Raw genomic sequence first — 13,889 nt, forward strand, 5'->3', positions numbered from 1 at the left:
GCAGTGTGTAGAGGTGGCAGATACTGTGGTTCAAACTTTGGGGGTACATCCAGGAACATCAGAAATCCCAGCATTTTGTTCTTTCACATATAGTGTTGTAATTCATTTCTCTTCTGACCTTGAAGTCCATGATGAGTTTTCATTGTTCTTTTCAATTTTCCTGAGCTCTCAATGTTTCCGTCTACTTCAAACATTCCTTCACTCTAATGTTGCTACTGTGAAGGGTAGGCAGGAGATTGTGGGTGGACGGGTGGTGCTCATATAAGACAGTCCAGGATGCCCAATGCTGTTTCCTTTGGTCTCTTGACCATGTGGAGATTGAAGGTCTAGAGCCTAGAAACTGGCACTTCATGGTGCACAGAGATGGATTCCCTCATTCCCTCCCCTGGGCCTCATGAATACTTCAGTGCTATAGCTGTTCATTTTGCTTCCCTTTAACAATCGAGGAAACTCAAGGCCATGTGAAGGGAAGTGACTTGTCTAAACTTCCACAGCTGGGAAGATGGCAGTGACTAGATTGGAGCCCAAGGCTGAGTGGAATCAGTGCTTGCCTCCTGCTTTGGAGGTGACTCAGGGCTCAACACCCCAGGAGGCGCTTGCAGTGTCCAGCTAAAGGCTTCATGACATCTGTGGTAGGATGCCCATGGAGGCACTGCCAGAAATTCTTCCCATTGTCCTATAAAATCAAAGTCCTGGGACACTGCATGGAGGCATTCCACAAGGTGGTGAGCGTGCATGTGTGTGTATGTGCATGCACACACGTGTGGGCGTGCACGTACACATGCACGCTCACCACCTTGTGAACTGCTTTTCCACTTCTGAATGACATGGAGATAAGATATGTCTTACTTTCCTCTTTGACTCTACTCTAAGGAGACATTAGGAGGGTATAGGAGAGCAAATTCTCTGTCTAACTGGCAGCTACTGCTTAGCTCCAGGCAAGGGGTGCCATGCAGAAATGTGGACCCAGATTTGCCAGTTGGTAATTTTTCAAAATCTAGAAATCCATTTTTTAAATGTGAAATCTACAAATTTTAAATCTTGGCAAAAATGATCTTTTAGTATTGTTTTGTAAACACAGTTTGGACTAAAAGACACATATCCCTCGGCATCTGGGTTTATAACATTAAATTCCCTCTTTTGCTTTCTTTCTTACTGGCAGTGAGTGCAAATAATTCATTTAGAAAGCATAGGCACCTAGATTCTTCAATAAAAGCAGACTGTCTTCAATGAAGAGAAAGAAACTCACAGAAAGAATCCAAAGAAACAATTTTAAAAATTTAGATACTACTACTAAATCTTAGGAGAAAAAATAGTTTTTATTTGACTAGAGCTAATTAAAGCTGTTTTCAGTGAGATCTTAATTTCAAGAAAACTGCTTTCATGACTTTTTAAGATCTATGTGGGATTACAAAATTATCTTTGTTTGAGAAGAGTTATAGGGGGCAAAATTCTATCCTTAGATCCTTCAGACCTCTTCATAATTTGGGAAATTCTTGTGGTTGATTATTTTTGTAGATGGAGGGGTGCCATCTAATGGTGGTTTAAGAAATCTTAGTTAAACGTATGATCCTTACTTTTTAGAGGACCTAAAAGACAAGTGGTATCTTACTACTTGACAGAGATACTGTCACATACTCAGATTTATAACGTATATGAGCAAACTTTGACTTATTTTGTTGCTTCTAAATTGGCCTCAAAAGATTTAGATTAGTGAGATTTTCATTTTGTGCTTTGCAAATGTGGGAGAGAGAAAGCGCAATTGAAACCCATAATCTTCTAGAGCTCCACAGAGCCCTGGAATTAAAGCTTCTCTACGCTGTTCTTCCTGTTTCCATGGTGGGCATATGTAGTCCAAATATAAACAGCTCGAATGGCTTTTGTGATCTTTTTCTTGATGACTCATGCAAGTGGGAGTACATGATCTCATGGAAAATGTCAAGCTTAAATATTCCAGAAAGAAGATAGAAATCAGAAGTCCAGTTACATGAGTTAAAAGACTGTATGTAACCCCAGCACTCTGGAAGGCCGAGGCGGGTAGATCATGAGGTCAAGAGATCGAGACCATCCTGGCCAACATGGTGAAACCTTGTCTCTACTGAAAATACAAAAATTAGCTGGGCATGGTGGTGTGTGCCTGTAGTCCTAGCTACTCAGGAGGCTGAGGCAGGAGAATCGCTTGAACCCAGGAGGTGGAGGTTGCAGTGAGCCAAGATCACGCCTCTGCACTCCAGCCTGGTGATAGAGTGAGACTGCTTCTCAAATAATAAAATAAAAAAATAAAAAATTTAAAAAAATGACTTTATGTATTAGATCAAGTATTTACTTGCCCTGTTTCTGTTATGTAAAATGTTACTTTTCCTGGAAGTATTTATCTATACTGCATCATTGTTCATGGAAATGGCCATTGTAGAATCAGTCTTATGTATGTACCATGGCAATTTGTGATATCATGGTTACTTTTCTGAAAAATATTATTGTGTTTAGGTACATTTTTTGAAAGTTTATAAGCGTAACTCTCATACAAACATGAAATGAACCTGTCAAGATTTTATTCAACCCATTAGTTAGTGAGGAAACTAATAGAGTGTTAATATTGGTTCAAAGAGCATTTCTGGAACAAAGTATTTACAAGAAAATTAATAAAGAAATGTTAAGGTAAGGTTTCTGGGTGAGATGTAAAACTAGTTAACATCCTACCGGGAAATAAAGCTGTAACCTGTGGATTATCTGTTTCACTATACAAAAATTACCTGCACATTTCAGCCAAGTAAAATGATGAAAAAAAAAAAAAAGAAAAAAGTACTTGCACTTTTATAGGACAAATTTTTCCAAATTTACATGTGACTTCACTAAGTCTGAGATCTTTTATCAATGGTAAACAATTGTTGATTTGACTAAGTGTGTTTTATTGGGTGGGTCTGTGTCCTGTATGATCATTAAAAGCATAGTCCAAACACTACTCCTCGTCTTGTGTTCAAGTTTTGGATACCCTAAGAAAAAGTCAAACGTGAACGTCATGTCTGTGCCTGTGCCATTGTCAGAGTAAAATAACTGTATTTGTCTGAATCTGACAAAACTAAATAAGGCAAGGGAGGACGAAGAGAGTCTCTTGCTTTCTTTTTCTATACCGTGCTTTTCCTACCTTCTCATTACTCTAAGAAGGTGGGTTAATGTATTTCTTTACTTGGTTTTTCATTAAATAAGTATGTCTTGAGGGTCATCGTATACCAGGGACTGTACTAGGTGGTGGGTAGGTAAAGCTATTCAAGATGGGCAAGGTCATTATCCTGCAGGCGTTTTTGTTCTAAGGAAAGAAACACAATAAATGCAAATTGTGACAACTACATAGAAGGAAACAAAAGGGCATTGTTTAAGAGGAATATTAGGCTCCCAGGTAGATATTAGTGTTGCAAATGTATTTATTGTCTCAGCTACACACCATAATTATTGTAGAACTCATCAATAAAATGGCAGTTTCCATTGACTTTCACTACACCTATCCGTTCATTCTCCAGGGAAGGGTAGACACAATTATGGTAATTTACACTTTCCTAGACCACATGTTGTCAAATGCACATCAGTCAAAAGTGGTTGCCCTCTACACCTAGGGGGGCAGCAGACATCCTGGTATCCCCCTTTATATCATCCTGGGATTTCCTTTGATGCTTTGCTGTGTTTGACTCTTGATTACTGATCCTGTCTTTTCTTCTTTCTTAGTTTACTTGGTTTATTCCCTTGTTTTGATGGAGAACACCCTCCAGGAACATCTTGAGAAAGGGTATGTAGAGACGAAAGTTTTAGGTCTTGTATATTAGGAATTATCATGACATTATCCTTCCACTTAACGAATAGTTTCATTGGGTATAGAATTTTAACTATTCAGGTAGTTACCTTTAATGTAGCACTTTACAGAAAAACATTTTCAAACAATTAGATAAACCTCCAAGGACAAAAGGAAGGCGAGAAGAAACAATTGCAACTCAGTTCTGGAGCCAGAAGGCAGATGGTTGAGTAGTGATTCCCTTAGCAGACCCAAGAAAGCTTAGCAGTAAGCAAGGAGGCTGAAAAATAGTCAAATTTATATAGAAATCACCACTAAAGGCACAGGAAATAATAGTATCAGGTACCTTTACAACTTTGGTGGTGTGTGAGCAACTAGATGGGGAGAAAACTGCTCCAGGATATCCTTAAAATCATCATCCCTTCCATCCTGTGCTGCTGCTGACCTCCTGCTTACCCCTCCAAATCTGGTGTTCATTCTCTAGGAAAGGTAAAACAGGATCTCTTGAACGATGATGTGAGCCATGTTTGTGGGTTAGGATCCCTAAGCAAAACAGGGGATTAAGTGACCATATGATGACTGAATTCAGAGAGTCCAGTTTTTTACCACTTTCTATTGGATCCCAGATGTCTTGGTAATTATATCTGTACCCTTTAGATGGGAGTATGGAAGATTCTTCTTTGGGGAAACTGATCGATGTAAGAGTAAAGTTTTTTCTATAGATACTAAAATTGGGACTTTCTAATAAGTGGTTCACTCGTTCACCCAAAGTTGACAAGCCACATTCTTCTACACATGCTCACAACTTTCAAATACTATTTTGGTCTCTTATCCTTGATCATATGAAGATATGAAGATCCAGATATTCAGAGCATCCAGTCATCAGTTTAGTCTCATAATTTTAAGTATATACAGATGATCAAGAATTACCAGATATAGAAGATACATTCCAGAATAAATAACAGATTTTGTTTTTGTTAATTTAGAGGTAACAAAGAATATAAAGAGGGAAGATTTTTTAAAAAATCAATATTTTCTAAGATATTTTACAAAACCATTGGATTAATAGAAAAATAACAGGATACTGTTAAATTCTTAGAAATTGAAAACATGATAGCATGAATTAAAAAATACTAGGATAATTGAAATTTAATGTGAATTAAATTCTTGGAAAGCAGAGCAAAAATAAAAGAATTGGAAATTAGAGAGAATAAGATATAAGAAAATGAGAGAACCATCCTCAGAATAGCAGTACCAAATAATAGGAATTCTGGGAGAGAGATCAGTGAAAATGGAGTTGGGGCAGAAATCATTGTGAAATAATAAAGGAAACTGTCTGTCTGAAGGATATGAGTGGCACATTGAAGGGAATTTACAGAGTGTTCAGCCAAATGGGCAAGAATGAACTAATTCCAAGATACATCATTCTGAAGTTTCAGAACACTTTACAATGAGAAGAACCTTCCAGAGGGCGGACAGCACAATCAGAACGGGTCACAAACACTTCAGAATCAAAACAATTTTAGATTTTTTAGTAGCAACACTAGGTGTTTGAAAACAGTGGACTGAGGCTTTCAAAATTCTGAAAGAACATTATTTTTACCTACAATTCTATACTCAGTTAAACCGTTAGTTAAGTGGAAGGATATTATTGTGATAATTCCTAACATACAAGACCTAAAACATTTATCTCTACATATGCTGTCTCAGGATGTTACTGGAGAGTTTTCTCCATCAAAACAAGGGAATAAACCAAATAAACTAAGAAAGAAGAAAATATGGGATTAACAAACAGAGAATGAAACACAGGAAAGGATTCAAAGGGATTCCAGGATAATAGAAACAGGGATCCCAGCATGACTGTTGCCCATCATGTGTAGAGGACAAACACTTTTGATTGATGTAGGTTGAAGTTACCATAATTGTATCAGCTGTTCCCCAAGAGTGAATCGGTGGGTGTAGTGAAAGTCAGTGGAAACTGGCATTTTATTGATGAGATATACAATGATGATGGTATGTGTCTGAAACAATAAACATATTCCTAACACAAAGGTCTACATGGAAGCCTGGTATTCCTTTGTTAACTAACATCTTGGAAAGGTGTGCTGATTTATATAGTCTGTTTTCTGTAGGAATACATATATGTACACACACACACACACAGATTTCTATGGTCTGTCTTCTGTAGAAATACATATATGTCTGTATATATATACACACGCATAAACAATCTCTTGAGAGATATAAATGAAGTTGATAACTGGGATTCACTGTGGGTAGGAGCAGCATATGGCTGGTGGAGGGTACTGTGAGGGAGGCTTATTTTTTACTGTTTATCTTTTTGTTCTTTTTAAATATTTTGCCACGTGCGTATATAAGGTATTTAAAAATGAATAAAATAAAATGTATTTCTTAAAAATTGAAGATAAAGACAAATGACATTAACTACAGTCTGAGTAAGAGACTATTCATTTTATTTATTACTTTAAAAATGTTTAGCACTTATTCTATTTGTAACATTAGAGTACTTTGTTTTTGGAAGTTATAAATTTAAATTCTGTTTTGGTTTGGGAGAGGGCAAAGGTCATTTTTTTTGGTGGTTCTTGCCAAATACAAATAAGACAGATTAAGAATTCTTAGAAGCTGAATAATTGATGATAGGAACGACGAAGCTTCTCTTGTTCCACAGGAGTAATTCTATAGTTTTAGAATGCCCCTTAGTAGATGTAATAGAATTCAAGTAATTCTAAACTTGAAAACCTTGTTCCTTTAGGATCATATTTTCAGTATTAATTACCTGGTGGTCACTCCGTGGGAAGATGCTTGCTATGGCATTGACAAGGCAAAAGATGAAGCTAAAAGGTCAATGCATTCATTCAGTTCTGCACTAGTAATGTTTGTCTTTTCAGGTCCTTGTCCCATCACTCATAGATACTGTACAGTTGTTTATTCTGAAATGTAAAGAGATGGAGTTAACTTTCAAATTGAGGGAAGGTTTTTTTAATCGAAGTTGATTAATGCAAAATTAATTGAATTATGATTTTCTTTCATTGTCTTCTATTGGGTCCTAATTCTTATTTTTTTATTTTACTCTCTTCCTTATTCTACTCTGTTTCTGCATAGTTCTTGAGACATAGAAAAAAACACTCTTTGACTCTTTCGTTTTAATCAGAATATGCTCTACCTATTACATTTCTAAGGTGCCCATCACTTGTTTGAGACAAGATGGGAGGAAGGTACTGTCCTAGATAAACAGAATTTAGAATTTATTGGTTATAATGAACATTGTTGATGAATTTTATAGTATTTGATGCTTTTATGGGCTGAGTAATCCAGGTAAAAAATAAAGCAGGGAAAATACGATTACGTTTTTAAACAGGAACAATGAAGCATCCTGAGAAACAGCAATAGGAATAAATTAATGTCAGACTAATGTAAAGAAGCAAGATATTGGGGTTCCTTGGTGACAATCAGAAGGGGCTTAGCTTTTTCAGACACTGAGTCAATATGGTACATTCTTGTCCTGCTGTGTTCTATTCTGAAGACATCCTTAGTTTGTCTAAGTGTCCTATTAGTCATTGCCAGTTATGAGCTGGAGGGGAAAACACTAGACTGTGAGTACAGATGGTGGTAAGAATTGCATGGGAACAGAAGATAGCTAGCATGGCATCCTTTCATGAATGCTTAGAGAAGAATAATACTGTTGAATGTTATAGTGGGACAGAGGGGACTTTCCAGTTTGTTTATCGTAATATGAGTTTTCAGTATCACAAACTGGAGATAGGCGGATAAATATTGATGTTGAAAGCAACAGAAAACCCAACCCAATCCAGCTAGAGCACAAAATGTAATTTATTGTCTCATTAGCTGGAAAATCCAGGATAAAGCTGAATTCAAGAGCTTAAGCTTGATTATCAAAATGTGGCTCCTTTCATCCCCTTGGCTCTGTCTTTGGCTGTGTTTGTGTCATTTCCAGACTGTGGGAGAACTTGCCCCAATTATCACAATCCCAAATACAGTGGTAGAGGGAATTTCCATTTTTATGCTTAAGGGGAAGTTTCCTAATTGTGTCTTCTGTCTTCTTGGCTTTGATTGACCTGATCTGAATGGCCAACCCTATGATTCTGTTTGAGCCAAGGAACATATTTTAAGTATCTTTGTGTCCTCGGTGATAGATTAGCACAGGGTGTTGCATGACGTACAGGTACACAATATACAAATGTTATATTAAACTGTAAGCTGCTTTTCTGAAAACAACCATTTTGCATTGTAAGAGCTGCTCTAATATAGTCCAGAAGGTAATTCTGAATTTTTTTTGGAGCAAAATTAGGTGACTTGTTGGAGAGACTGAATATGATTACTAGAATTCAAGAATTTGAGATTTTCTGCCTGTGTGCTATCAGGACTTATCAAAATCTCACAGTAGAATTCAGGAAATAAGAAGCAAGAAATTAAATTACATATCATCGTAGCATGATAAGAGATCTATTAAGAGATTAGAGAAGAAAGAGTTTTAATTTCTTTTGAATCATACAAAACAAAAGTGAGAGGTGCGAAGAGAACATGGATGATAGCTGGAAATGAGAGGACTTGAATATTGGAATATCATCCCATTAGAGAAGAAGAATGATGTCAGTGAAGCAATTATTCTTTCACAATTGCAACAGAATACAAATTATGCACATCATGATCTTAAAACATACATTTGAAATTCATTTTATAGAGAAGTTTAAAAATAAGTGGTCTGACGGGGCATGAAAAAATTTTGTTAAATCTAATAAGAGAAGAAAATGACCTAAAATAGATTTAAGACTTATGCACTGCGTCATTTATTACTAATGCCTTGTCTTCTGAGTTTTATTTAAAAAAAACCGGAATTCCAAAGATTAGATTTTTAGTATGATAGAGGGAAGTGTACCAAGCTACTCTAAAAAATAAACTATTCAGCATTTGTGTAATTATGCGTGTCTTGTAATGGGAACTTCATTTTCAAAGCTTTTTTTAATCTTTAAATTCTATTGAATGCCAATTTTGCCCCAACAACTTTTCATACAGTGTGAAAAGATGAAAGCAAAGGAGATGCAATTATCAATGATGTCACAGAATTTGAGGCATTTCCAATCATGCCTGTGTGCTCATTTTGCATAATCTCAAAACTCACTGATGTGGACCAATTTCAAATGAATTTATTGACTTAAACACAGGATCTTGGAGCTCTAATTGCCTGGGAAACTGTAAGAATGCAGCATTTGAGCTATTGGTCCTGACATAAAAAGATGCTGTTAAATATTTAAAGTAGTCAAGAAAACTGTAGTGTCATTTAAATAAATGTAATGTTTATTAGAATAATAAAGTGAAACTTTTAGGAGATTCAAAATTATGCATTCTTATGGGAGTTTTGGTTATTGTGCATGAGCTTGAAATATCTGAATGCTTGGAAACGTAGCATAAATGATCTATCATATTATTCAAGGTGGTGGTGTGTGATTTGTTGAAATAAAATGTAAATGGCAGTATGGTGTGGTTATTGGGTAGAGAGTTTGGAGTTAGCTTTCAAAGCCCACATAGCCACTTAACTGAATAATATTGCATATGTTAACTAACCTATCTCTGCTTTAGTTTTCTCAGCTATAAAATGGTACTAATGCTATGCTCACCTTCTTCATAGAGATATTGTAAGGATTAAATGTGTTAATGTACATAAAGTACCTTAAAACAGTGCTATATAAGCATTTGCTGTTATGATCACTCTGTAAAAGGCATTACAGCTTTTATTCAGAATGCACAAAATCTTAAAATGCGATATCAGAATATGAAAAAACATATGAGGAAGTTTGCACATATAGCATTGAAAAAGTTCAGTAGTTAACTCGTAACTACAAATGTGACCTTTTGTATGTTCACTCCAGGACACACTTCTAACACTATTCCTCACACTCTAGGACAGTAATTCTCAAAGTGTATTATACCAAGGATCAGTTGCATCAGAATTAATAGGGCTACTTGTTTTAAATGCATATTCCTGGACCTCACTCTAGACTCACCAGATCAGAATTTTTGAGAGTGAGAATTTGCATTTTAACAAATGCCTGAGGTGATCTTTATGCAGGACAGATTTTGAGAACTGTTCTTACTTGTTTGTGATTCCCTCTACTCATGCTGTAATCTCACTTTCACTCTGTCTCACATTGCACTTCAGATGTCTTATTTCTCTCAGTTCACGGTTCTATCACATCTCCCGTTCAAGGACTTTAGATTTTTCTTTCAAAATCACAGTAGACCATAGTTGATTTTTCCAAAGCCTAGGTTGCCACCTTCTTTCTCCCTCTTCATTTTGTACTCTCTTCATTGTACTTTGTTCATTTCCTTCCCACTATTTGTCCTAAGTGGGGTGTAAAATCATTCTGGCTTTGGGATTCCATAAAAAGACCTTCACTTGGCTTTGGTTTAGCTCAGAACTGCTCCCACTTTCCTGTCTCACAAATGCTTTGCTTTTTTCCCTTCCCTTTCTCTCATCTTTTTCATTTCCTTTCTTTCCACGAACATTACTGGATTAGAAGACAGGGAAGAGTTTGCAGCTGGTCAAGGAAAACTATTTTATTTCTTCTTCAGATTTCATTAGTCTTCTGGCAGGTTTGCCTGGAGAGAAGGGACAGGTACAAAAGAAGTCCCAATCCTTCAGCATCTCTGTCCCTGTTAGCTTATATCCCTTTCCTGGACTCCATTTGAACTCAGCATCCCTGTCTGGGTTTTGTAGTCAGAAGTGTGTGAGACATCATTGAGCAGTCTCAGACTGCATTATCCGTATATACTTAACTGAGAACGTTGCATTTAAATCCTAAAATATATCAGGAACTCATGTATTTGGTGTGTCTAAATATAAAGCCATGTGTAGCCAAGTGGAAACATCACAAACAAGAAAATTTTTTTACTTCTTGGCCAAGGTAAAGATTAATAGGAAGCATTTTGGCTCATAGAATATGTAATGCAGCTCTTTAAAACACGTGAACTTTTTATGTTCGTGTGACTGATCACATAGATCCATTGGAATCTTAATGATCCATGAGGGAAATTGTTCACATTTTTAGAGGTACATCTACATTACAAAACAGCAGCATTTTCAGGAGACCACTGCACTGTTGTGCTTTTGAAAGCTCTTGAATCCCAGAGTGCTGAAAGTAGGAACAATATTGATGACTCATACATATACATATCGTAGTAAAAAAAAAAAAAAAAAAAAGGTATCATGAAAAAAAGGAAATATACACTTTGATAAACTTGCTTATTTTAAAGCAACATGAACATTTTCTTAGATGTGGTCTTAGTATTTTAGCTAGTAAAATGAAAGAAATTTAAGTCCTGGAAATTTATCCCTTCTTTGAGAGGATTAGAATTTCCTTGCAATGACTAAGAATTAAAAAAAATTCTCAAAGGAGACAAATTTAAGGAAAAAGTAAACACCAACCAAGAAATCAATTTGTTGCTAGAAATGTAGCTTCAACTGTTTCAGTTTTGGCTGGTATTTCATAGTTTTATTTGTATAAATACGGTCTTTAAATTTCCATGTTGCTGCTTAGGTTTTTCTTAAAGTGTGGATGTCAATAAATTTTTTACATGAACTAAATTTAATAAGTAAGTTTAACTTATAACTATTATCTTGGTATAGAAGCTAAAAAGCAAAAAGTATTTCTGAATGGTAGAAAAAGAACCATAAGAGTACAATCGTGATTTTTTTAACTTCTGTCATCACACATCTGAGTTTGATGGCTTAGTAGTTGATATATTTATGTCTTAGTTGTTTGCTGTCTAACTTTTCATACTGTGTTTATGTCTATAAACATCACAATCTAATGAAAATAGATTAGATATATTTTGTGAATTTTATACATATATACATTTTGTTTTGTTTTGTTTTGTTTTAGGGATGCCCTCTGCATCTTTATTAGTAAATCTTCTTTCAGCTTTACTCATCCTATTTGTGTTTGGAGAAACAGAAATAAGATTTACTGGGCAAACCGAATTTGTTGTTAATGAAACAAGTACAACAGTTATTCGTCTTATCATTGAAAGGATAGGAGAGCCAGCAAATGTTACTGCAATTGTATCGGTAAGAAATTATTATAGTTCTATTTTTACTGAAATAGATATGAAATTTCTTAGTTTTAATGGCAAGGAATTTTTTTTTTTTCCGTTTGAGATTTTGAGCAGTTTCATTATGGTAAATGATAGATGATTTGCACATAACACTATTCCATTTTTATCTCTTATAGGTTTATAGAGTGCTCCAACATAACCATGTGCATTTGACAGTACTATTTTTAAAGATATAGACTGATCATTTTATAGTGTTCATATATTTATTTTAGAACAAGAACTTTTCATTTTGGGTAATTTGGATTGTAGTTATCTCTGCTCAGATATACTATCTATTGTAAGGTGGTGTAGAGAAAATGTATGGAATATTTAAAAGTAGAAAACTGACAATAGTAAAAAAAACTTTAGTTATGTCTGAGAACTCTTTTAGTGGGAAAAATTAAGAATATTAACTTAAGTGAATGTTAGGTAGAATTTGTTAAACTATAGATCTACCTTGCACACAGTTTAGTTACTGGGTGGATTGTGTGTGCGTGAGTGTGTATCTACTTTTAACCAGAAAGTTATGTTATATGACCACTAAGAACATTGCTATATTTGAGTCTCAAAGTACTTAAACATTTTGTTTGTAAAAATAAAATTTTAAGTAGTAGGTTTAATAATCACATTATGAAATATTATAAAAAGAGAAGATGCAGAAAAATGACCTATGAACAAATCCAATGCTATAATTTTAGTTATTTGTGACATACAGCTATATAGAGAAATTATTTTTAGAGTATGCATTATATTAGATAATCTTTTTCACATAATTTTCATTGAATCTTAAAAATTTTTTCAGATTCCTTTATCATTTTCACAACTTTTCTTGATGGTGTTGTAATTACTTCCTCATCGTTCTTCCTTTTCATTGAGGTTGCTTCTAATTTTTACTACTATGAATGTTATTCTGGTGAATATATATATGTGTATATATTTTGATTTTTACTTATTTTGAATTGTTAATTATTTGATTAATTTGCATTTGATTAATGAAATTGATGGAATGATTTTCATAGGCTGAATTACTGTGCTTTTCTGTTTGTTTCAGTGGCTCTTGATAATTCTTTCTTAAAGTTTGTGTCATTTTCTATAGTAAGGTATATTTCCAACACCCTTGACAACTTACTTGGATTTCTCAACTATTTAAAACTTATTTTTATGTATGAGAACTAGGAATTGACTAAAACTTCCCTGTACATGTTTTTTATTGGTACTAAATCAAATATTTTTTCTAGTAGTTAAATTGCTCATTTTGTGCTGTTTGGTGAAAGAGATCGCATGTTGATCTGCACAAGGTCATGCAGAATCTTACTAATAATGTGGAGACTCTTACTAGTCATGCTCATTTTACAGAATAAGATCTTAAAAAGTTAAGGAGAAGTTTATGATGACTAAAACATTTGAAATGCTAAAAGAATTAGATCTTTATTGGAGATGTGGGAGAATATGAGTACAACTTTAGGTTGAGTTTGGGAAATAGCAGTTTCTTTGAAACAGATAGGGAAATAATTGATTTTCCTGACACATTTTTTGTCAGGCCACATACACCTCTTTCTTTTCCTTCTCTCTTTTTTGTCAATATATAATTGTTGTACATATTTTGGGGGGTATATGTGATATTTTAATATTTGTATACAATGTGTAATGATCAAATTAGGGGAATTGGGATATCCCTCACTTCAAACATTAATTTTTTCTTTGTGTTGGAAGCATTACAATTCCCCTCTTCTATCTATTTTGATATATTAAATTATTTGATACAATAAATTAATGTTAACTATAATTTTCCTATTGTACTATCGAATATTGGAACCCATTCCTTCTGTTTTTGACTTCTTAACCAACTTCTATTCATTGTCCTCTTCCCTTCTCAGCCTCTGGTAACCACCATTCTACTCTCTACCTCCATCAGATCCACATTTTTAGCTGGATGAGAATGTGTGGATGAGAAGATGCAATATCTATTTTT

General features: G+C 34.7%; 1 protein-coding gene across 1 annotated transcript in view; it reads left to right on the top strand.

Annotated features, from left to right (window-relative positions):
- ADGRV1 (adhesion G protein-coupled receptor V1) overlaps window positions 1-13,889 on the top strand; it is a 596,733-nt gene that overhangs the window by 36,074 nt on the left and 546,770 nt on the right. The window contains exon 2 of the mRNA XM_011978020.1: window positions 11,707-11,891. Coding sequence (XP_011833410.1) covers window positions 11,707-11,891 — 185 coding nt within the window. The remainder of the gene's footprint in view (window positions 1-11,706; window positions 11,892-13,889) is intronic.

This window comes from Mandrillus leucophaeus, unplaced genomic scaffold (assembly GCF_000951045.1).
Source record: "Mandrillus leucophaeus isolate KB7577 unplaced genomic scaffold, Mleu.le_1.0 Scaffold187, whole genome shotgun sequence".
NCBI lineage: Eukaryota > Metazoa > Chordata > Mammalia > Primates > Cercopithecidae > Mandrillus > Mandrillus leucophaeus.